The sequence below is a fragment of the Lissotriton helveticus genome, chromosome 6, assembly GCF_964261635.1.
Source record: "Lissotriton helveticus chromosome 6, aLisHel1.1, whole genome shotgun sequence".
In the NCBI taxonomy this organism is placed as follows: Eukaryota; Metazoa; Chordata; class Amphibia; order Caudata; family Salamandridae; genus Lissotriton; species Lissotriton helveticus.
In genome coordinates this window covers 3,620,170-3,645,564 of record NC_136067.1, presented here as the reverse complement: position 1 = coordinate 3,645,564, position 25,395 = coordinate 3,620,170, and the positions used below count along the sequence as shown (strand labels likewise).

General features: G+C 45.8%; 1 protein-coding gene across 3 annotated transcripts in view; it reads left to right on the top strand.

The window, feature by feature from the left end:
* LOC144762107 (RNA guanine-N7 methyltransferase-activating subunit-like protein) overlaps positions 1-23,026 on the top strand; it is a 42,273-nt gene extending 19,247 nt beyond the window's left edge. For all 3 annotated transcript variants that reach the window (XM_078647228.1, XM_078647230.1, XM_078647229.1), the window contains exon 3: positions 20,620-23,026. In XM_078647228.1, coding sequence (XP_078503354.1) covers positions 20,620-20,815 — 196 coding nt within the window. In that variant the 3' untranslated portion in view covers positions 20,816-23,026. The remainder of the gene's footprint in view (positions 1-20,619) is intronic.
* The last annotated feature ends 2,369 nt before the right edge of the window (positions 23,027-25,395 follow it).

Sequence of the window (25,395 nt, the reverse complement as noted above, 5' to 3'; positions counted from 1 at the left end):
TTTTTATGAAAAGGCAAACGTTCTGAGACTGTTAATTTCAAGAGTTGAAATAATTCAGCTGAAGTGTAATGCAGGGAGACTCCTGTGCTGCGAAACAGAGGCAGGCCACTAAATAGGCCATCTTGCCAGGGTGCCTCCTTGCCATAAAGAAATGCAGATGTACACAACTTGTTAATCTGCAAATGTAAAGGGGGTTCTGGTGCCGGTATTTGCTTTTCATTGATGTAATCATTTGAAGCTTCCTGATAACACCGATTTATTCTTTTTTGAGTGGTTTTGAAAGGGAGTTATGAGCTGTGAAGTGTGTGCTTTTCAATAACAGTTATACAATCTGGGAATTACTAAAAAATATATTTTGGAATCGTAAATCTTTTTTGCACATTTTATAGCAGTCTATTTTCTAGTATGTGTAATGCAAGTTTAAATAATGATTTGCATATCGTGGAGGAGTGTGGCTCAATGGTTAGAGCGGCAGACCCTGATGCAGAGGTCTGGCCCGGGACCAGGGTTCAATTCCCGCCTTGGCGGGTCTAGGGCTCAATTTCCTTGGACCTGATAATTCTCACCTCGGTGCCTATTCTAATCATGGGTCCCACTCTGCAACTCTGGGCAATAGCTTGCTTAATCTCCACACCGGCCCCAACAGCGCTGGGATGCCTGGCTTCACCTTGGGGGTGCCCAGGAGTGGACATTTCACAGGGAAAAGCAAGGAAGGGTTCCACAGCGGTATGCGTACAGCGCCAAGACGCCTCATGGTATAAGTGAGCTATACAAGTACGAATTCATTCCTATTCACAGTGCTTTGTCACTGTCTGGGACCTCGTAGCTCTATGCATACACTATTCTCCACTGCAACAAGCAGTGGTCAGTTCTCTGGCTTTCTGGTTACAGACACAGAATTCTGCAGTGCATTAGCTAATAAAAGTTTCACAATGTACGATAACCCGTGCATGCTCTAATTGTTGAAATACAATGAGGTGCACTGGCCGTTTAACCAATCGCCATGTTTTTTAATAGAGTGTAAATGCCCACAGTACTTGTCTTAAAGGTGTTTTTGAATACTAGCAGGTAGCGTCTTTTTTTATTTTTTCATTTTGATCATTGGGTAGAAAACATGCATGACATATTGCACATTGACTTAAGTCAGCGTGCTTTCGTATTAATAAAAATATAGCACCATAATTCAATTAACATCTCTTGAATCTATTAGTCCGTCTCGCCACTCCTAATATCACTACATTAGAGCTCCAATTGTTAGTGCATGCAATTTTTTCCCATTGGTTAACCTGCTTCATTTTATTAACCCATGACTCGAAAGCCGGAACCACAGGAGATTTCCACTGTAGAATTAGTGATTTGTTAACTAGGTAACTGATAAAAAAAAAAAAGAGAATTATTGCTTCCTTGAAGATACTTGGTCAGCATACCAAGCAGCGCCCCAGGGAGTCTGTATCTATCCAGACCTGCAACTTTTTGCTCATTGACACAAATAGTTTGGTCCGATAACGGACTAGGGAAGGACAGGTAAAACCTGTATGGGGCCAGTCTCCTTTCACATGTCCGCCTAAAATATGTAGCTAAAATGAAGGGATACATTTGCTGCATATGATATGGGGTATTTGACAAAGAACAACCTAGGCAACCGATACTTTGAACAGAACTCAATATAAAAGGACAATTGGCTACAACTTACTATAGAACTAAGTGTTTTATTATCGGTTTAAAAATAGAAAAATCAATGACATAATGCAGTTTTCAAATCACATGAAATAAAATAACCACGAAATGACAAAATTAAAATCGTACATAGTACATTACAAACAGAAAATACATTCCAAAACTCTATACAAGTGTAGGTTAAAAACTGGCAAATAAATAACACAATGATTCTCAAATGGCGAATAAGTGGCACAATGATTCTCTACGCGCGTTTCGGCGACCAGTGCCTTCTTCTGGAGCAGCCACGTACATTTCTACAAAGTAAAAAATCCATACAAAAGAAATATATAATTACACACTGAAAATATGACACATCATACAAATAAGATCATAATGTCACGAATTTTAATATAGCAGCCAATTAGTACCTTCTATAATCACAAAATGAATTGATTAGATTATTTATCCTTTTCATTTCCTTACAATATCTGACCCTTATGTATGGGGCAGTGGGTTAGCTGGTCAGTGGAGGTAAAAAGACTGACAGGAGATGGAAAAAAACCTTGTGGCAACCATAGGATTTTAACCAGGCTTACGCATTTTAAATTAGGGGGGCAAAAAATGGCATGCGAAATGCATAAAAAAGGAATATTAGGGCAGATAAGCCCAGGGTCGAGAGATACTATTGTTAGTGATATATTCAACTCCCATTCTTCTTTATTCATTGGGAATCTGGGGGACTAATGATTTCTGTATGGTATGACTAGTATACCTTATACACATTATTGTATTGAAGTCGGGATATGATAAAGTTATATTTGACTTCCTAATAGACTCTATTCTTTTATTCTAGTTCATATGCAATCAATACTTACAAGTAGCAGTGAAAATGAAACCAGTGTAGTGTATATTTCTTGCTCAAGTTCTCCTTTTGAAGGGCAAACGTTACAGGAGCTTAAAGCAAAAATGATACACATTATTTATCTTTTGTAACGAGTGGTCATTTATAAGTTTATTTCACTTTTCTTTCTGGGGTTTCAGAATGAGAGATTTACTTATACATTTTTACCTTATTGAATAAAGCTTTTTGGTTTAATTCCCGCCAACCGGAACTTTTAGGATAGGGTGTGGTCGATTATGTAGACTTGATTGATGAAGTCTTCCGATAAGTTATTCCCTTATTCTTAGGGTCCTATAACACAGGTTATCTGTTTAAGATTAAAGGGCAAGATGTATATGTTATTCCTGCATTTATTTGGATTCTCCTCTCTGTGTTTAATCAATTTGGCCAAACAGGGTTTTTGAATAAGGGCTCCCCATATCGTGTCTCAAGGGATAAAAAACATTTCTTAGTGTTGAAGTTACTGAGGCTAACGTTAAACTACTTTTTATACCCCTATTGGAGTCTAACAAAGCCTTAATGATTTCATTCCTTTCTATATCTTATCCTTACCTAGTAGCCTTTGAAATGGCTTGTATTGCTCACAGACTTGATGACTGGAGATGCAAGCGCGGTGTGTTCTCCTCGTATAGGGATAAGATAAAATAGCTCCCCGTCTGTTGGTTGAAAAATGAATGGGGTCAAATATCTATGTTTGTTTTAGTCTTTTAAGGACAAGCAGTCACTGCCTTCGCTCTCCTTACCAAAGGTTATATTTCAGGTTCTCACTCTCTTATTTGGGATTCTTCGCTCTCTGAATTCACTGTATGATATATTAAAAAGGTTGCAGTCTGGTTGGTTTTGCAAATTTAAATAATTTCCAGTCTGTTATATGGGGTATAACATAATGCTTATTTTGAGTAAAAGGCCATTCTTTTGAAATCTGATCTCCGAATATCTTTGTAAACCATGAGATTAGTGCACCCCCATGAGTTTAAGCCTGCTTTGCACCGTATAGAGTTTGTGGTCGTAGCCAGTGCCGCCAGGGCTGCTGTCTCCTGTAATTGCGAGTACAACACACGGTACAAGTTACCTATACCAGTAAGGCTTCTCACATATTAGGCTTTGCCGATATCTTCAAAAACGAATTAGCTATCCTGAAGTCGCTGCTTATATAATGACTAATATGTGAATAGGAAAGTGCTGATACTGGGGATATGTCGGTGTTGACAGCAGTCAATTGTTCCCAGGATTTCACTTCCATTAATATGAAATCACTAAACCTGAACAATCCCACCCTTTCCCAATTTCTGATAATGCAGACCTCTCTGGGTGTGCCTAGCAACACGCATTCTCTTAGTCGCACAAAGGGATGGATGAGGGGATCAATCGATCAATCATTTGTATAGTGCGCTACTCACCCGTGAGGGTCTCAAGGCGCTAGGGAGTTAGGGGGAGCAGCTACTGATCAAACAGCCAGGTTTTGAGCAGTCTTCTGAAGGTCAGCAGGTCCTGTGTCTGTCGCAGGTGGATGGGGAGGGTAGACCCAACAGAATTTGAACTTTCTTGAATGATCTGTTTCTAATCTTTTTTTTTTTTTAGATGATTCAAAGAATTTTAATCCACCTTTTTTGAGCACTTCATTTATCTAGTGACTACTACGTAACCAATGGTTACCTCCGGGTGGAGGTGAGCATATGACAAAAAAAAAGACCCTAGGATGCACTAACGCAGCGTATATTGGCGGAGAACCAAGATATACCGCCTGACCATCTATGTGCGTGTATGAGGGTTTTTTATGGGTCATCGAGCACCAAAAAACCCTGGCTACGTAGTTCCAAGTGATCCATTCTCCTCGATTGATTTTTGTATACTAACCTTGGAAGCTGAATGGATCTCAACTTCTACCTCCCGCCCTTTTGATAAATAACATCCTCCTCTATATTCAGGTGTATCGTCTTCAAATTTGTTCGAGCCTCTTTCCCTTGCAACTGAAAGTGACGTATTGCTTGATCTAACTCAGAAAAGAGAGACTGCTGTACGTTGATAATGACATTCGAGAAGACTAAAGTAAACGAGAGGATCTTAGTCTTGGTTAGTGCGACCCGTCCTATATATGCTCAGAGGAAGAGTTTGCCGACTATGCAAAAAAGAACATGTTTTATTTAAGCTGGGAGTATAGTTTAACTTGAACAGGTCTAAGAAGTCGCATGATATGAGTATACCCAAATAACTTGTGGGATGAGAGGCTAAAAAGTGCTGCCTCATATCAACGAGTAGATTTGAAGGTGTGCAGTTATACAGAATAACTTCGGGCTTGGCTGGTTTTATCTTATAGCCCCCTTTATCCCTGAATGTCTGGATTTTATGGAGTGTGTTAATGTTTTGTTTCTCGCCAGCTAAATAATCATATCAAAAAGTTGAATCTTTAGTTCTCCTAAAAGAGGATCTCTCACCTGGAGATCTTATCTTAATGCTGCTGCCAAAGGCTCTATGAAGAGGGGAAAAGAGGACCGGTTACATCGGGCAACCGTGCCTTGTACCTCTTCCGATGGTTACTTAGCCTAGGGTGTGTGAATTACTCACAATTTTTGCTTCTGTTTGGCATACAAGTTTTTTCAAAAATTGGACTAGTTTTGTGGGGAATCCGAGGCAAAGTAAAGTGGTGAATAATACCTCCCACTGCACAAGGTCGAAAGCCTTTTCGACATTGTGCATTATTATGGCTCCTTTGAGTTTGTTGTTGAAACAGTGATCCATAGCTTGCATTTAGAAATTTCAATTCTCTTCCAGGGGATCCTCATCAATAGTCATAAGCATTAGAATATTCCCGCCCATGTGCGGGACCCCGGAAACACTATATTATATGTGCCCCACATATATATATATATATATACTCATATATATATATATATATATATATATATATAATACATATATATATATAACATGCAATAGCAGCCAATAGAAACAGAGCTGAAATATGCTGTGTAGAATTTCCACCATACATGTAATAATAATAAGCATTAGAAACATGAGAAACAACAAACAAGTTTGTTTAGAAATTGTTTTAATGCTCAGAAAGCAGCAGAAATTCTTATAACTCACTGGAAGCATAGAAAGCTCCCAGGCTGCATTGCAAACACACAGTCTAAAAAGACTGAAAAGCTAACCTGTAGTTGCATAGCAATAAACTGACACCGTGCCTTTAAGGCACTCATGACCCCCAGTATCCCATCATGCCTCAGGGGTGACAGTTAGGTCAGTTGTTCTTTCCGGCTCCTTCAGAGAAGGACCCTCCACAGCTCCACTAATTTTTCTGTTTTTTGACAGAAAAACTCTTCACTTTTGACAATTTTTTTGTTCTTACTCGACATTTAACATCTAGTCAAGTAAGACACTGTCTTTTTCAGTCAATTTGGTGAGCATTTTCTACTGAAAATGCCTTCACTCTTTGACAAATGCCCTTCTTGTGGCAACAAGAAGGCCAAGTCAGACAACCACGACGTCTGTATCCTGTGTCTGCCTGAGGAACATGATCCAGGCACCTGTCCTCATTGTGAACACCTGTCAGGAAGAACTTTAAAAGACAGGGAGAGATTCGCATTTATGGCCTAGCTCATAGGTCATCGAGAGGAAGATCTCCGGTGAGGAAGGGCTCCAAGAAGACTCATTCAGCTTCCAGAAAGAAGTCTTCACACCCCTCACCCTCAGCGTCGGGCTCGGCGCTGAGAAAAGAACCACCGGTGGATCATTCATAGTCTAATTTACCGTCGACGGCGGGCTCGCCGTCGAAGAGAAGACCAGGTACGTCGACGACGTCGAAGGATCCAGTTCCATCATCGAAATCCCCTCCGCCGGCGTCAACAGGGCGACGTCCGACGTCGAGGAAGGGAACTCCGCCGCCGTCAACCGGGCGACGGTCGGCGGCGAGTTCCAAGACCCCTCCGCCGTCGTCAACCAGGCGACGACCTGCGTCGAGAAGTGTGACTCCTCCGCCGTCGTCGAAGAAGCGACGTTCGGCGTCGAGGACCAAGACCTCTCCGCCGTCGACAGGGAAGAGTCGATCGGCGTCGAGGAGGCAGTCTCCGTCGGTGTCTCGTCAGCTCTCTGCGTCGAGGGTGTCCAATACCCCTCCACCGTCGTCGCACAGACATTCGACGTCGAGGCAGAAATCTCCGTCGACGGCTGATCATCACCGTTCGACGTCGAGAGAAAGACCTCCGTCGACGATTGGACATCGTCACTCGACGTCGAGGCAGGGTGCTTCGTCGACAACAGGTCGTTCGACGTCGAGACTCTCGTCGACGACTGGGCGACTTCGAGAGAGAGGACTCCGTCGGCGGCTGCTCATCGCCGCTCGACGTCGAGAGACCATACATCCTCGCATAGACATTCAAAAACAAGATTGTTTGATCCGCCGACTCCCCGAAAGCACTCGACCACGAGGGAAGATCGCTCGACGTCGAGATGTTCAGATGTGGTGATGGTAATGGAGTCAGCTTCCCGTCATTCCACCTCAAGGTCCTCTGGCGCCTCAACTGCATCGTCGAAGTCCGGTACGCAAATCACCTGAGCGTCGGACGGACCCTTGGGCGGATAAAGTCAGACTGTCGCCTAGATGGTACAGGTCTTTGGACCATTGGAGAGATTCTGGGGCTGTAAAGCGTATGCAGGACTATGCCAGCTCGCAGCACAGGTCTCCTCTTCAGGATCTGGTGGAGGAGATGGACAAGCATAGCCCTCCCAGGCGCAAATCTCCTGTGAGAACACCAACCAGATCTCCCAGAAGGCCCCGATCTCCCAGAAAAGAACCAGAGGAGCGCGTCGGGTCTCGCTCTCCTAGACGGGAAGAGCGTTCGAAACGATCAAAAGAGAGGAGGCACAGTGTTCACCGTAGACGTCGACGAACTCCGTCTACTTCATCTACCTCTTCTACCAGGTCTTCCAAGAGGGACTACTCCCCTACTTTGACGGACAGTCCTACGTCCCGATCCTCCCCAGTGGATGACATTGGCACGTATCTGGATGTCTTGCAAAGAGGAGCTCAGAAGCTGAGCATTGAAATGTCTGTCCCTCAGGTTACAACGACAGTCATTTTTGAGACTTTACACAAAAAGGCGATCACCCGTCCTCTACTACCATTAGTCCCGGGGATTATGGATCCTGTCAAGGAGGTATTCCTAACTCCGGCGGCTATCAGAGCTGTGCCAGCCCGCATTCAGAAGAAATACAAACCGGCCTCTTCTGACCCGGTTTTTGTAAGATCTGACCCTCCAGCAGACTCTGTTATTGTGGCGGCGGCGAGGAAGACACACGCAGTTGCCGGTTCTTCTTCAGTCCCCCCAGACAAGGACAGCAAGACTCAAGACTCCTGGGGTCGCAAAGTTTGCAACTCAGCTGCGTCGACTCTTAAGGTTTCTAGTGCGGCTGCACTTCTGGGTCGGTACGACAGAGCCTTATGGGACTCTATGGAACGGTTCAAAGCCAAGCTGCCAAAAGAAGACCAGCAGGATTTTGAAGAGACCGTGACTGAAGGATGTCTGGTGGCGAATCAGATGATAAGCACGGCTGCGGATGGTGCTGTCCTGGCGGCGCACTCCTATTCTCATGGGGTTTGTGCCAGGAGATCGGCATGGTTGCGCCTGACAGGCCTGAAGCCGGATGCTCAACATCGCATCCTTAATCTCCCCTTTTCGGGTTCCGCTCTCTTCGGGGAGCATGCTGACGAAGAAATGACCCGAATGAAGACGGAACTGGACACAGTGAAAGCGGTGGGCTTGGAAAAGAAGAAAGAGTTCAAGCGCCGTTTCAAGCCCAACAGGGGGAGAGGGGCTCAACAGAGGGTTCAAACCCCTCAATGGTCCCAAAGTAAAACCCAAGGAAAACCCCAGTTTCGAGGTAAACCTGGCAGAGGTAGAGGAGGTCATCAGCAATCCTCGAACACCACAAGAGGAGGAAAAGCCTGATCAGTGGCTTCCTCTGGCGCCGTTGCCCACTCCAGTGGGAGGAAGTGCTTCACAACACCTGGCAGAGTGGGTCAGCATCACCAAGGATCAGTGGGTGCTGAATATACTGCGCAATGGATACAGACTACGTTTCCGTGCCCCTCCAAAGAGCATTCCTCCAAAGAGCGCTTACCCTCATCAACTAAGCTTGCTCCGAAGAGAGGTAAATGTCCTACTACAAAAAAGAGCGATAGAGGAGGTTCCTCTCGCTCAAAGAGGAAAGGGAGTTTACTCCAGGTACTTTCTTGTCCCCAAAAAAGATCAGGAGGACAAGTTCAGACCAATACTCGATCTACGACTTCTAAACAAGGTCATCGTCAGAGAAAAGTTTTGCATGTTGGCACTTCACCAAATATGCCCACATCTTCAAGTCGGAGATTGGATGTGTTCGGTGGACCTACAAGATGCGTACTTTCACATCCCTATTGCTCTACAACATCGCAAGTACTTAAGGTTTGTCGTAGGGAACAAACACTATCAGTACACAGTGCTACCCTTCGGTCTCAAGTCCGCACCACGAGTCTTCACCAAATGCATGGCAGTGGTGGCGGCTTTTCTTCACAAGAAGGGGCTCTTCATCTACCCGTACCTGGACGACTGGCTCCTGAAAGGTCCATCTCCAGCGCAGGTAAAACACGATCTACATCTGTGTCTACTCCAGTTGCACAGGCTCGGCCTCCATGTGAACCTGGAGAAGTCAATCCAGCGGCCTACTCAATCAATCCACTACCTAGGCTCCGTTCTGGACACAAAAGTGGGAAAAGCGTTTCCTTCGGAGGAGAGACTTTTTTCCATGAACCAGAAATGTGGAATCCTGCTGAAATCTCGGCTTCCAACAGCACGACAAGTAGCATCCCAGCTAGGTTCCATGGCGTCCTGCATCTTTCTCATCCCAAACGCCAGGCTGAGAATGCGTCCTCCACAGCAGGCTCTGGAGGATCAATGGGACCAGGCGACAGATCTTTGGGAGGATCGCATCAAACTCTCCCAAGCGACAAAAGATGCCATCAAATGGTGGACACGGAGAAAGAATCTGCTGGTGGGGGTTCGGTTTCACCAGCCTCTTCTGACGCAGTCGATAGTGACGGATGCCTCTCTGCAAGGTTGGGGAGCGCATATGGGTCCACTTCAGATTCAAGGCCTGTGGTCTGCGCAGGAGCAGACATACCACATCAATATGCTGGAACTCAGAGCGGTATTCCTGGCTCTCAAAGCCTTTTTACCAGCGATAGAGTCCAACTCAGTCCTAGTTCAGACGGACAACACGACCACCATGTTCTATCTGAACAAACAAGGAGGCACAAGGTCTCGCCCTCTGTCTCGAGAGGCTCAGGCAATCTGGCATTGGCTCCTCTCTCGAGGCCTCACGATAGTGGCGGTGCACCTTCCAGGCGAGTTGAACGTAAAAGCAGACGCACTCAGCAGGCACTTCGAAGATCAGCCAGACTGGGTGCTACACGACGAAGTAGTGGAAGAGCTTTTTCGTTGCTGGGGTAGTCCAACCATAGATTTGTTTGCAGACGACGAAAACTCCAAATGCCACGCCTTCGCGTCCAGGTTCCACCGACCAGGGACTCAGGGGAATGCTCTGCTGATGGATTGGTCAGGGTCATTCGCTTACGCGTTTCCTCCCCTGGCTCTGATTCCGAGAGTAGTTTCCAAGCTCTGCAGGTCGAACATGGAAATGATCCTGATAGCTCCGGATTGGCCGCGGCAGTGGTGGTACCCGGACCTTCTACATCTGTCTGTATGTCCACACAGACGACTCCCTTGCAGGCCGGACCTGTTGAGCAAGATGAACGGGAGGATAATGCACCCCAACCTCCCATCATTGAACCTAACAGCATGGCTCCTGAGGTCCTGCAATATGGACATTTGAACTTGCCTCCTGAGTGCATGAACATTTTAAAGGAGGCTAAGAGACCTTCCACGAGAGCTTCCTATGCGTTTAAGTGGAAGAGGTTTTTCCTATGGTGTAGGGATCATCACCTTGATCCGACTAAAGGACAGGAGGACGTCATCTTGCCATACCTCCTTTCCCTAGCTACTGCTGGTTTAAAATACGCTTCTATTAGGGTGCATTTGTCAGCCATAGTGCATACAGAAAATCACCAGATCAGGTTTCTTTCTTTCAGATTCCAGTGGTTAAGGACTTCCTCCAGGGGTTGAAGAAAGTGTATCCCCCTGTGCGAAATCCTTCTCCTCCATGGGAATTAAACCTGGTGCTATCCAGGTTAATGTCACCACCTTTTGAGCCCATCCACAAGGCCTCTTTGCAACATCTCTCTTGGAAGGCGGCCTTTTTGGTGGCGATTACCTCTGCTCGCAGAGTCAGCGAGATTCAAGCTCTCTGTGCGAAAGAACCATACACTATCTTTCATCACAATAGGGTAGTCCTAAGGGCTCATCCAGCTTTCTTACCTAAAGTCATCTCTGATTTTCATATAAATCAGTCCATTTCCCTCCCGTCATTTTTTCCAAATCCTACGACCCCAGCCGAGCGGTCACTGCACTCCTTAGTGCTCAAGTTCTATTTGGAAATGACCAAAGGGATTAGGAAAACGGATCAACTGTTTGTGAACTATGGTTCAATGCGAACAGGTTTTCCAGCAGCCAAGAGGTCCATTGCGAGATGGATTGTCTCTTGCATTAAATTGGCTTATCAGCTTGCAGGCAAGCCCTTGTTGCAGTCACCCAAAGCGCATTCCACTAGAGGGAAGGCCGCTACAGTAGCCTTCTTGCACGACATTCCAATGTCGGAGATATGCAAGGCTGCGACTTGGAAATCAGTTCATACCTTTACGAGACATTACTGTCTCGAGTCTGATTCCAGGGCCGATACTCAAGTAGGACAAGCCTCTTTGAGGAATCTATTTGGGTAGCCTACGGCCTGTACAAGCTTAGTGGTTACTAGGCTTAATATGGTTTGTTACTGTATTGTTACTCCTTTGCCCGCAGGGAGATGAGGTGAGGCTTGCTATTCTATTCTAATGCTTATGACTATTGATGAGGATCCCCTGGAAGAGAAGGATTAGTTACTTACCTGTAATCCTAGTTCTCTTCCAGGGGTATCCTCATCAAAGTCATAAGCAACCCTCCCGCCTCCCCGGGCAAAGGACGTTCTTTAATAAGGAGATATGGTTAACCTATTTTGTTATTGGGTTTATTTTCAGTCTCCGAAAAGAACAACTGACCTAACTGTCACCCCTGAGGCATGATGGGATACTGGGGGTCATGAGTGCCTTAAAGGCACGGTGTCAGTTTATTGCTATGCAGCTACAGGTTAGCTTTTCAGTCTTTTTAGACTGTGTGTTTGCAATGCAGCCTGGGAGCTTTCTATGCTTCCAGTGAGTTATGAGAATTTCTGCTGCTTTCTGAGCATTAAAACAATTTCTAAACAAACTTGTTTGTTGTTTCTCATGTTTCTAATGCTTATTATTATTACATGTATGGTGGAAATTCTACACAGCATATTTCAGCTCTGTTTCTATTGGCTGCTATTGCATGTATTATATATATATATATGAGTATATATATATGTGGGGCACATATAATATAGTGTTTCCGGGGTCCCGCACATGGGCGGGAATATTTTAATGCTTATGACTTTGATGAGGATACCCCTGGAAGAGAACTAGGATTACAGGTAAGTAACTAATCCTTCCGTGACATCGATCTTGCGGGCAAGAATCTGCTTTGGTCACTGTGAACCTCCGATTTAGTGCAATGATCCTGGTAAAATTGAAAATTGATACTTGTATAGCGCACGACTCACCCGCAAGGGTCTCAAGGCGCTTGTACGAATATCGCTGTGGAACCCATCCTGGCTTTCCCTGTGAGGTGTCCACTCCTGGGCACCCCCAAGGTGGAGGCCAGGCATCCTTAGCGTTGTGGGGGCCGTTGTGGAGATTAAGCAAGCTATTGCCCAGAGTTGCAGAGTGGGACTCCATGATTGGAATAGGCACCGAGGCGAGAATTATCAGGTCCGAGGAAATTGAGCCCGAGACCCGCCGAGGCGGGGAATTGAACCCTGGTCCCGGGCAGACCTCTGCATCAGGGTCTGCCGCTCTAACCATTGAGCCACACTTCTCCTGAGTAACTTGTAATCACTGTTAGAATAATGAGGCGATATGAGCCAGGTTGTGAAGGTGGCTTGTCCTTCTGAGAAAGCTTACAATCACTGCCTCCATAAAGAAGGTGGGTACCTAACATTCTTTCACTATTGCATTAAATAAAACAACTAGAAAGCTTGCTATTTGTTCCTCAAATGCCTTGTATAGTTCTGCCAGTGGGCCATCAGTACCACGAGCTAATTTAGCACAAATCAGCAATTTAATGGCCTCTTGGACTTCTGGTAATGAGATTGGGGCTGCAGATAGATCTTGATCTCTGGTCAGTTTAGGCAACTCTATTGGCTGTAAAAAGTCCTCGTTCTTTTCTAGTGTAATCATTATATGAGTAGTGCCAAAGAGGTCTGCGTAGTGTTCATGGAAGACTTTGCCAATTTGATCTGTTGACTGAATTGTTTGGTTTTTGGTCTTATCGAAAATTGTTTCCCTTTTTTTTCCACAGACCAAGCTAAAGCTCGCCCTGCATGTTTGCTTTCCTCTTAGTAGTGCAGGAAGCGGGAGTTCTGGTTGACTAATTATCTAGAAATGTAGTAGTCCTTTAAACTTTGGCTTGCTTGTGCTAGTTTGGCTATATTCCGAAGTGTGAGATGTGGAACACTCGCTACAAGTACATTCAAATTCATATTATAAGGCTGCAGCTTTTTCTCACCTTAATTTATTGACTTGAGTTTTAAAGGAGATTGCCTCGCTCCAAATGAAAGCTTTGCAGGCCTTCCATACAGCAAAGCTTGTAGCTGTACCTGTATTTCTAAGAAAGCACACCTCTAAGAGCGTGATGCATGGCCATAATACAACTTTCCTTTGTTAATAATGACTTATCCAGCGACCATCAAGGCTGTTTGACAGGAGGGCCGTTCATCACCAGAGTCTAGGAAGGGGACAGTGTGGTCGGAAAAGAATTGACCTCTTTCTAACATCTCACCAATGAGACAAAGATCTTTGTCTCATTGGTGAGATGTTAGAAAGAGGTCAATTCTTGAAGCAGAATTAACGCGTTTGTAAAAGAAGGTATATTCTCTTTCTAAAGGGTGATCGATCCGCCAGGTGTCAACCAGGGCAAAGTCCCTAATGTTGTTAAAAGACGAGCCATCTTCGGTTTATTTTGCTGCTTATTTTTACAGGAACAATCCTGTTTTAAGTTCTGAATGGCGTTGAAATTTTCCCCAATTAAAAACAAAGCATTCCCTGGGAGTAATATATTATAAACTTCCACAAGGGGAGTGATGTAGGCTTCTGTTGACCTGTAGAAGTTAACCAGATGGATGGACTGGCTATTAACCTGCAAACTACCCAATATACACCTCGTCTTGGGATCCACCTGTAGCACCTCTCCTGGAAAATTGTGAGCAATCAAAATGGGCACCTCCCTAACCGCCGCATTTGCTGACAATTAAAATGCCTGGGAAACAAAGTTGGGAGCTGTAGGTTGCTTAGTCAGAGCCTTTAAATGGGTCTCCTGAAGAGAGATGATTTGGGCGTTGGCTGATTCAAGCCGTGCCAAAATAGACCTGTACTTAATTCAGTTGTTAATGCCATTGGTGCTACAAGAGACTACCCTTATACATGCTGGCTTCATCGCTAAGGGATACTTAACATCCTAGATGTCTCTTTTCCATCTTGATCCCAAGCCCTCAGCCTACCGACTCCCTGCAGAGACTTCTCTGCCCTAATTTGGAAAACGTGAGGCTTAAGCCAAACACCTTTAAATTCTAATTGAAGCAACAGTGAGTTTGCAAACTTCTCTACCTGACGCCTCGCCCCTCCCCCCTTCCACCCTGACACCCTGAAGTGACTCTATCCCTGCTACCCCTGGAGCCATGCCCGTCCTTGGCTCACCTAGGAACCACCTCCAACCTTCATCCACTCCCATTGTGCACCCTGATGGTTCCCTGACATGGCACCTATAAGGCTCCCTGAGGGGAAACTGAAGGCGTCATGGACTGCACCGGCAGCTTAACCAGAGTTGTTAAAAAAAAAAAAAAAAAAAAAAATAAGAGCATAATTAAATTTGAACATGTATTGCTTACACCACCCCCTTCCTGCCCCCCCCCCCCCCCTTTAAATTCAATGAATAGACTGCAGCAAGTCCTTCACCCGATCAACCGAGTGGAAAAGGCATGACTATCCCATGTACAGTACTTAGTCTGGACTGCTGGACAATTCTTGCCGGAGCTCCTTGATTTTTTTGAAACTCAAGCCTTTAATTTCCTTATGCCGCCGAGTGGCGAATACTGCCGCGTTGGAAAAATATTTGCCGGAATAGTTCTCTGTAGTCTGGTACGTGTTTCCCCTTATGATATTAGAGCACCCGTCATGCTCCGTAGTTAAAGCTGCTCCCGGGTGACTGACGACGTCCAAGATGGCAGGCGTGTAACAAGCCACCCCGTACTCCTTCCAGGGAAGCCCGATCTCCATTTGTGCTGTATTGCGCCTTTGTGACTTGCTTAACATCCACCCTCCCTCCCGGAGAGCCTTTGCTTGTAGCCCTTCCTGGACCAACGGGGTTTCTGAACTGGTGGAAAGGACTCGAGCGGTCCGCTTGGAAAGAAGGCTACGGCACATCGCCAAGCAAGCAGAAGCCACAGACCAGGATTCGTGGTCAGTGTCTTGAATCAGCTGAGCAGAGAGGTCTGCAAAAGCATGGACCAACTTGCGATCCTTGTAACCTTACAACCTCCAGCGAAGTACCATGCAAATCGCGTATCACAGGAGACTTGCTTGGAATACAGACACACCAGATCTTATTATTTTCTGGTGTTTCCTAATTACGGATCCAATTGAACATGGACTTTGTCATTTTACCTTACTGTGGAATTCCCTTTGGTGGTGAATGGCTATTGAAGAACCAATCGCTGCTACTATTGATCTGTATCGGTGCACTTCTCACCTGTTCGTCACAATAAATCTTTGGAACAACTCTAAACCTGATTCATCAATAATTTCTGCCCTGACGAAGTTCCTTGGGTAGGAACGAAACGCGTTGGCTGTCCTTTGCACTATCCATCACGAAGAAAAATAAAAAATATTTTGAAAACAACTTAGGCTTGGCTTATGACTACTTAACTGGTGCTGCCTCCGCGTTGTTTGAGGTACTGGGGGAAGAAATGTAACTTGTATTGTTTCAAGGTCCCCTTGCCCCGTAGTAGTGCACATTAGTGCATCAGTACATGCGTCTCAAAAGTTGTACCCTATCAAGGTACAAGGAGGTATAACGAAAGCACAGCAGGTATATGGGGTACCTCACACTATCACCAAAATTGCTAAAAGTTTAAAAAACAATAAAAGAGGCAGGGTGGAGCAATAATAAAAAAAATCAACAACAAGTACTGACTGCTGGTCGGTGTGCGGCCTAGGGTATGCAATAGGCACCTTTCTAGGTCGAGTAAACTTGTGTCCCCAAGGCGGTCCGTGTAGCTACAGATGTGGCTTGTAACCCCCTGGGAGACCTCCAGCATTCCCATGGTCAGTTCCAGATTTAAGATTGTGCTCTCACCTTTACTTTTGATTTCCGATGTATACCTACTTCAAAGGTAGTTGTTCTCAATTCTTGGGTACAAATGAAACGATTGTCAAGGGACACCACGATAACAAAATAACAGCTTGGCAAGACTGAATACATCACTAAGGGCCATATGTATCAAGCTAATTAGCATTCGCAAAGGCCGAAATTCGCAGAATTTCGGCCTTTGCGAATGCTAATTAGCTAAATGATATGTATGAAACATTTTCGCAGCAAAACAAGGAATCGCACATTTTGCTATTCCTTATTTTGCGATTGAACTTAAGGAATCGCAAAATTTGCGATTCCTTAAATGCAATGTATCAAAGAAATATTTATGCAAAAATGCCAATTCTTTTAAAAAAGCAATTTATTTAAATTCCAAAGGTGCCATATGACGGTCATACATGCCCTTAGGGCGTGTATGAGCGCCATATGCCCCCAAATGTCATTTTCAGGGGTGCAGCAGGGTGTTCTTGAGACACCCCTACACCCTTGAAAAAATTCCTAATTTGCGATTAGCAAATTGCTAATCGCAAATTGCCCATTCATTCCTATGGGCCTCCTGGCCCATAGAAATGAATGGGTAATTTGCGATTTAGCAATTTGCTAATCGCAAATTAGGAATGGTAAGGAATCGCTATAAAAAAGCGATTTTGTACATGCATACCGTTTTGCGAATTCTAAATAGCGATTCCTTAAAAATCGCTATTTGGAATTCGCAAAACGGAACTATGATACATATGGCCCAATGTATCATAGCAGTACCTCTTCCACCCTAGGGTACGGGTCCGTATCTCAGAAATGGTGCAACAGATCATTTCTCCTGGTCGATTGATTGACCATCAATCCTATCAGAAAAAGGGCGCACAAAGATCAGAGACCTCGAGAGGCCAGACTGCTCTTGAAGAAGGATGTAATGAGGCCAATGGAATGGAATCTAGAAAGCTGTTTCCCAACATGTCAATCATAAGATGTATTCAATAAGGGAAAAATGTAGATTAAAATCCGGTGGAACAACCTGAACCCGATAATGCCATACATGGATCCTTGTTTAGAGATAATGCAATATTTAAAAAATGGCCAGCTTACCCAATGCTTTCTGCGGTTTGTTCTAAGGAGACATGTAGAGAAGGGCCCACTGTCACGGCGTAACATGGCAAATAATGATGGCCTCGCTAGGAAAGATTCAGGTGAGACACAGCACATTTCCACTCTTTCACCTATGTTGGAGTCTACTTCAGCATCGCGGATGGTATTCGAAAGTTTCCAAGACAGTGCCCAAGTCAGCCCTCAGCGGGCAGCGCTGGAATCTGCACAAGCAATGGCAGGGTTGCCAGCCTCCGAGATGTATAAGGGGCCTCCAACAGATGAGATCCTACATCAGATATTAGGAGAACTGAACACAGAAAAACAAATGAGTAATTAAGTCTGATTCATGCCAGTATGCAGCTGCTCACAGCACGGGTCTCCCAAATAGAGTAAAGTTCAAGCCCAAACATGAATCTATAACCCTTAAACTGCAGTCTGAATTGGAAGAACTAAAAGTAGGTGATCCAGAAAATAGATCACACCCTTCACTTTGCATTTCACAGGGATACGCGAGAATGCCCAGACCGTAACTAAGTTCATTACGGAACTTATTCACAAACGTGTGTATCCTGTCGCTGCATTTCAGCCTTCTAACGCTAAATATCCACGGACCTTTCTAGTCCAGTTTGGCGATTTTCAGGTTGTGTTGTGTTATCTGTCCGAGGTAGCATATTAAATGTTGAATAACTTTAACCCTTTCGATGCTCATGACGAGCTCAGCTCGTCATGACCACACCCATTAACATTATGGCCCAGCACAGGAGAGGGAGGTCTTCAGCATCCATGAGGTTAAACCATGATTGTATGAGCAGCCAGTGAAAAGCTTGTCTTTTTAATGTGGCCTAAATCCACATTCTTTTTTGCAAGAGCACATTTTTAAGATTTATCACTGCAGCAGCGTTTTGCTGACTAAAACCAAGCTTGGTAAAGCCTTTCACAGTCACTAGATGGCCACTAGGGGTGTTTGCATCATACTGTCATGAGCCCCCGGGGGGCTGCCTTACATTCAGTTCGGTGATCTGAATAGCACTCTTGGACAAACAAGACGTGGGACACGCTAAATGCAAAATACGATTGATACACCTTCGGGCACTGCTGTAGTCTTCCTCCGGGCTTCATCCAAACACTTCCTTCCAATGAGCCCAAGACCGAGTGTATGCTCGGGCTGACTCTCCCAAGCGCAAAGAGAAATTCGGCAACCAGACCAAGAATTGACTTCCATAGTGGTCAAGGCCTCAGCAGATCTTCGTTACTGTGGGGGCTTCTATATGATCCGGCTCATAACGCTGGCTGGAAAAGCAATGGTGAAAGCTGGAGGCCTCATCCTAGGTGCTTATTTGATCCACTTTGGCCATTAAAGTGTTGAAAAAGGACGGCAACAAATACTTAAAGCTCAAGTCCCGACCTCGTGTCCTTGTTCTAGCACACTAGTCCAGATGCTCTGGGCCTGGTTCTTTAACTAGAGAGATCAATCCAACCCGATTTTAGAGCTCTACTCATCACCCGTGAGGGTCTCCAGACGTTTAGGAGGAGAGGGGCAATCTGCTGCTCCCAGATATTTGTTGAAGAGACAGGCTTCCAGTCTCTTTCTGAACTCCAATAGTGTTGGTGCAGATCGAAGAGGTAGGGGGAGGTCGTACCAGAGTTTGGGGGCGAGGTGAGACAAGGATCGGCCGCCACTTCTGATGATTTGAGGGGAATGGAAGAGGTGGAGGGAGGAGGAGCAAAGCTGTCTTGTGGGCTGGTGGAAGCTCACCCTCTGGTTGAGGTAGGCTGAGCCCTTGTTGTCGAGGGCTTTGTGACTGTGGGTGAGGATTTTGGAATGGCAGCATTTGCTGGTGGGAACTAGTGCAGTGCTGTGAGGTGGGGGGGTGTCTTGTGTGTCCATCTTGGGAGGTCCTGGTACTATTAAAATGGGTGCAGGTTGAGGTGATTATGTGATATTAAGCACATCGCCTCTTGGGTGCGTCGACATGTTCCCCCGAACGCGGCGCTGCGTTTGGGGGAGCAAGGACATTACGATTGCTGTAACTCGAGCCAGTGGGCCAGAGCAACCCCCAACGTTTGGAGGCTCATGAGGCATTGTACCAAGAACACAGTTATTTGCATATTAGCAGAGAACTTCATTGAATTTGTAGGCACATTATAGTACTACAGCTCCACTCTTTTGTAAATACACTTTTTTACTTAGGAAAACGTGAGTACGGTGGGGTGTGGTGCACCCCGTCCTGAAGAAGGAGTTGATCTCCGAAACATGTCGACGCACCCAAGAGGTGATGTGCTTAATATCACATAATCACCTCACCTGCACCCATTTTAATAGTACCAGCCCGGGGGCTCATTAAAATAGTACTGACCTACCCCACGAGCCAAGCACTTTTTAACCATTCACTCACTTAAACTGCCTCACCACATACTCGCACGCACCACGCATAGTCTGTATGATCAGTGCTCCCGCGTAGTCGAGGGCGCAGCACGCCGCATCCCGTAGAGGTGTGCGAAGACCCCAATGATGAAGCATGACACCAAGGGTCCTTTTGGTGTGTGAGGGGTATTTTGAAAACACTATGTGCTCCCCACCACAGTAGGGAACACATCACCCAATCGGGTGGATTCTTGTTGTTTATTTATATTGCGAGGGAGTGAAGGACGTCAGAGGCATTGTTTAGATACCCAAGTGGACGGCCTTGGGTCCCATTCGCTTTGAGTATCAAGCGGACCTTTCAGTGAATATTCGAAATTATCATATGTTGTCGGACAGGAGTGAGGTGGATGAAATGTCAGATTTGTAAGTTGAGAACTGAAGAGCTGAGTGGTCTTCAGTATGAACTGCACCTTATCAAGTGACTTGTGTGAGCTGTCAGGTGAATAAATTACCTGAGAGAGACTCGGGACTCCTGTTGAGAGTGCTCGGGTTGGGGGCAGGGGGGCTTAACAGCACTGTCCGGCTCAGCAGGGCTGTTTTCCAGTGTCTGCCTGCTGATGCCATCGGTTCTGAGTCTGTCAACATTTGTACCAATCTTCGGCATGTGTAGTCCTGGTTTCAGGGGTGGCTACTGAACAGATTAGTACTTTCAAAATGCCTGTTGATCCTACTGGCCTACGCCGCACTGCTGGGCTCCTGTGACGGTTCCCTGCTCGAGTGGCACAGTAAGGGATTTTGGACTGCTCTGTAAGTAGCCACATTAGGGAGGGGTGGGCGGCGGCATCAAAATCAGTGCAAAATTCTCGTTCTAAACTACATTCTTTGTGCACGGTGCATAGCACTGGCCAAGTTTACCTTAAATGAATACCTTGTTTTGTTCCAATCACTTCTTTGATTACATTGGTTTTGAATTCATTCTGTTGCAGGTTCCAGGACAACAGACAATATAGAGACCGCGGCGAGAGACGCGACTGGAACAGCAGGCAGGACCAGCAGTGGCACGGAAGGGGATGGGGAAACAACTACCAGGGCCACCGGCAGGGGCAGTCTCACTACTCATCATATGGGCAACAGAACAGCTACAACTCCTACAACCAGAGGCCCCGGCAAGACTACTACTAGAGCTGACCTCGCAGGAAGTGCCCGTAAACAACGAATGGGTCTATTGTTTGTTCCATCATCACATCGCAGTTTACGTTTTGTTCTAATGGGCTTCTGTAATTGTTTTGGACATTTGGATGCTGCTATTGGGGAGTGCTGGACAATTTATTGTGAAATAAGCTTACATGAAATAGTTTGGTATTTTATTTCTAAGCACTAAGACTTTTGACATGCTTCGCTCTAAACATTGGAATGTTTCCAGCTGTGCACGGAAGAGGCGTGTGCTACCGGTTCAGAGGACTGGTCATAGGATTCAATGTGTACCTCAGATCGATCCCAGGACTCTGTCGATAGCTGTGTGTTCATTTTTTCTGCAAAGCTGTGGAATATTTAAGTTGAATACTTGAACGAAGGGTACAATAGGTTAAGTGAGAGACTGAATGTTTTTCTTTCAAGTTTAATATTTACCAGACACCCCAGCCTTTGTGTAAATCAGCATCTGTCATTGTTTCACCTGCAACGTTTCTTTTGGGGAGTTGAAATGGAGGCTGTCTCGATGATGGGGAAGATTGGAAAAGGTGCAGGTGTGGTGATATTGCTGCATGCGGTAAACAACCGTCACCCCGCATGTTGTTACAGCGTGGTCGTAACAACGTATACCATTACCCCGCAAGTCATTACAATGGCTTGCGCAGGGGGGAGAAGGTGTTGGGTTTAAAATCCAACACCTTCCCTACAGTCCGCACAGACTGGAGTTGGAATGGTACATTTTACTATTCCAGCATCCAGCGCCCCCCTCCGCAAGTCATTCTTACAACTTGCGGGGTAATGGTATGCGTTGTTACAACACGGTTGTTGTAACAACATGTGGGGAAATGGTACGCGGGAAAAAGAGGCATATTCCTGCAGGCACAGCGTGTGACTCACTGTAGTGCATGTAAACCGTGTGACTTGTGGTAGTGACACACGCCAGTAAGAGATACTAATAGTGAACACTTGAACTGGGGCTTCAGTATGAAGAGGCTAGATGCGTTTCAGGACACTGCAGTGGTGTTTGCCCAAGGAGACCTGTTGGTGGCTCATCCGTGCTTTGTTGTATTACTTCCTGTGTTCATGCTGATGGTTCTTGTCGCTTCAGATCCTCCTAGCTACGAGTTTTGACTTTCCAAACTGTCTTTTGGTCCCAAACCAAGCGAGCATCTAGAAAATCTTCAAGTATGCAACAATCTACTTTCTAATTTACTCCCTTTCTCTGTATCATGTAATGTCTTTGCTCCCTCAGAGAATGGTTTCCAAACACCGTGCCGGTATTGTACTGTTGATAACAAACTCCAGCTTTTCCCCCTTACCTGTGCACTACTTGGCTACTGCCAGTGCAGGTTCTGTGGGCACCTCTGTACAGGGTGCAGCCCACCTCAGTCCAGGATAAGGCATCCTGTGCCTTGACACAAAGCTGGCAAAGTGTTGGTGAAGACTTTAGGTCAGAAGTCTAGGAGTCCCTACAGTCTTAAAAGGCACCCTCTGAAATAATCCTCCCACTCTGCCTCCGATATTGTTTGTAGCAAGAGGAACCCAGGAACTGGTGTTCACTGTGTTCCTCCTACACCACCACCAACCCCCATACCATTCTCTGCCTCTCCTATCTCTGCTGATGAACATTATCTCCCCATGCTTCACAGCCGCATGCACCCCTCAAAAGAACAAAAAGCAGAAAAACCAGTGTCAATAGATACAAATCGGGCAAGACGTAGAGACAATAAAGGGGTGGATAGGTCTCTTTTCACCAGTCGCGTTCCCCACCACCCTGCAAAGGATGTAATGTGTGGGGTACGCCCTGATGTAAAGATGAAAGTAGATGAAGCCAAGGAAGGGACTATGATTAAAAAGACCGATGTTAAAATGTTACTTGATCAACGTGTGCTAGTTCCTGTAGATCCTCCCTCCCTTTCCTGGTGTCTGTAGTTGGGTCTTGTGGTGTGGAAAGGAGTTTAGCAGCTTCTAGTGTTTGCCACAGTTTGCATTTTTTTGATGTGTTAAAGTTCTTTTTCAAACGGTTCCAGCTATGGTTTTAAAACCATTTGAACACTTCTAGATAGCAAATCCTTTCACCTTCGAGAACCTTATAGAGGTGATTCTCATGATGGAATATTTGATGAACCTCTATTGCATTCTGTATACATTTTTTTGTTCAAGTTTAACGTTTTTTTTTATAAAAATGCGACCTTTAGTTAATAAGCGTATCAAACTTGTATCATTTGTTCGAGGTAAGTCTCATAGGCCTTACTTTGTTTCTGTTTAATAAACTCCGTACACTCCTCCTTCAAAAGCATTGTGTCCAACACACCCCTCTGTTTGGTGTCAGAACTTCTGTCACTGATTCTGTCTGTGACTTGTTGTAAAGTTCTTCTCAGGCCAGCTCTCTGGGGCCTGCACAGCTGCAGAGAAGACCTCTTCAGTCCTTGCTACAAGTATTGCTGCTGGTACAGGAGTGTGGAAGCCAGGTGCTACTCTCAGCTCCTTTTTGTGCTCTGACTTTCAGGGCTTCTGGCTCAACTGTGAGGCAACTCCTGGAGTTTGTTTTGGAGATACAGTGTCTATTTCTGGTAGAACATGTATCGCCCACAATAAATAGATTATGCAAAAAGTGTTTTTTTAATGGCAACGACAAGACTTCTAAATTCAGTAGACACACGCAGTGACCTTAAGAGTTGTGTGGGGGCAGCAGAGTTGGCTTTCTTCTCGACATACTTCTTTCAGTGGAGTTTCTCGCTGTTCCTACTGCAGGCCTTGGATTGGTTAATTCAAAGAGAGCCGAGCCCCTTGCAGCGAGCGGAAGGGTCCGAGCAATGATGTTCCTACCCAGGCTCCTTGTAATGCTAATGAATTGCTGATCATCCTAGTGCATGAATGTGTTTGTCTCCACGCTGGAAGGCGTGCGCAGGCAACAGGCCATGCAATTTGGACTCAGACTGTATTGAGTGCAGAAACGTGTCAGCATGCTTTCCATCCAAGTCTGTTATGGAACTGCAGTGAATATAGCATCGGAAACTGTATGTGGGCGGTTGCATGTATCATATATTAATTTTCAACACTAATCCTTTATGGGTTCCAGAGTGGCGTGCTACTCGCCAGAAAAGAGCTTCAACACCCCTCAGGGGTAACAAGTGCTATATGAATCCAAATCTTTCTTCCCCTTTTATCCCTCCGCTATCCTTCTCACTCCAAGTAACTGACTAATACCCACCACTGAAATTACTTCATATTTCACCATACTAATTCACCACTAATCCTTTGTAGGCTTCCTGAATAGCGTGCGTCAACAAGCGCTATATAAATACAAACCTTTGTCCTCCTCTATCCTTCTGCTATCATTCCAAATCCAAATAACTGCCTAACCTATCCACCACTTAAAATGTACTTGCATGGTTCGAGGCATGTGGGCTGCTGAATTCATATCTATAGCATAGATCGCCGCCTAGTGTTGGGTCTGGATGATTGCACATTGTTGTCCTGGAAGAGTCTTCGAAGTATTACGAGATAGGTGGCTCCTCCCCTGGACTATAGTGCGCATGGGCATCAACTCCATCCCCAGATTGTATTTTTCCGCCATTGGGTTCGGATGCATATTTGATCTCTCAAGTTCGGAATCGATATAAACTTTCTTTAGTCCTGAAGGCCTTTTTCCTATAGCGTCGGTATTGTCTTGCGTTCGGTGCCCGATTCTGTTCCGGCTCAGTTCCCGAGTCGGACGTCCAGAGGAGTCGCGTGGCTCTTTGGTGCTCGAGGCCCAGTCGACGCAACCAGACTTATTCGATGACACATCATGGAACGGAGCTCGTTCAAGAGATGTCCTGTGTGCAACTCCAAGTATCCCCACATCGATGTCCACCCGGTGTGCAACAAGTGCCTGTCGCCGGATCACGATGAAGCCAACTGTATAGCTTGTTCCCGTTTTCGATCCAAGAAGACGATTCGACTTCGGCGCGTGGCGCGCCAGGAGGCCCAGCAGACGGCCCCTGCCCCGGTGAACATTTTCGAGGGGGATGAAGCAGACGAGCATGAAGATAGAGAGCCGATTTCAACTTCAGCGGCAGAGATCGACTCCGACTACGACGCAGACGTCGAAATGCTCGACACAGAAGACGTCGTCGACGAGGTAGGAGACGACAATGAGGCCTATGGGGCCGCGGAAGATAGCTCAGGTGACGAGCTATGCCCCGTTCCAACAATAACTAAGGCTCAGGTCGAGGGATCGCCACATGGCCTTACCCAAGATCTTGCACCTGGATCCACGGTCTCGCCTACGGGCCCGGCTACGGACACTTCTACGGAGCCGCCATTGGTCAAATCGAAACCGAAAGTGAAAGCTTCGGTCTCGACAAAACCGAAAGTGATAGAGACGCCGTCGAAACAGAAGACGTCTGTCGCTCTGGTCGCCTCCTCGTCTTCGGACATGTCGGGGCAGCCGAAGCCAAAGAAGGTTGTCGATCCGGTGAAGTCGCTCAAGGGCGTCGAGCCGAAGTCGCTCAAGGGCGTCGAGCCGAAATTGCTCAAGGGCGTCGAGCCGAAGACCAGGGCACCGAAACCAACTGTGAAGGCCG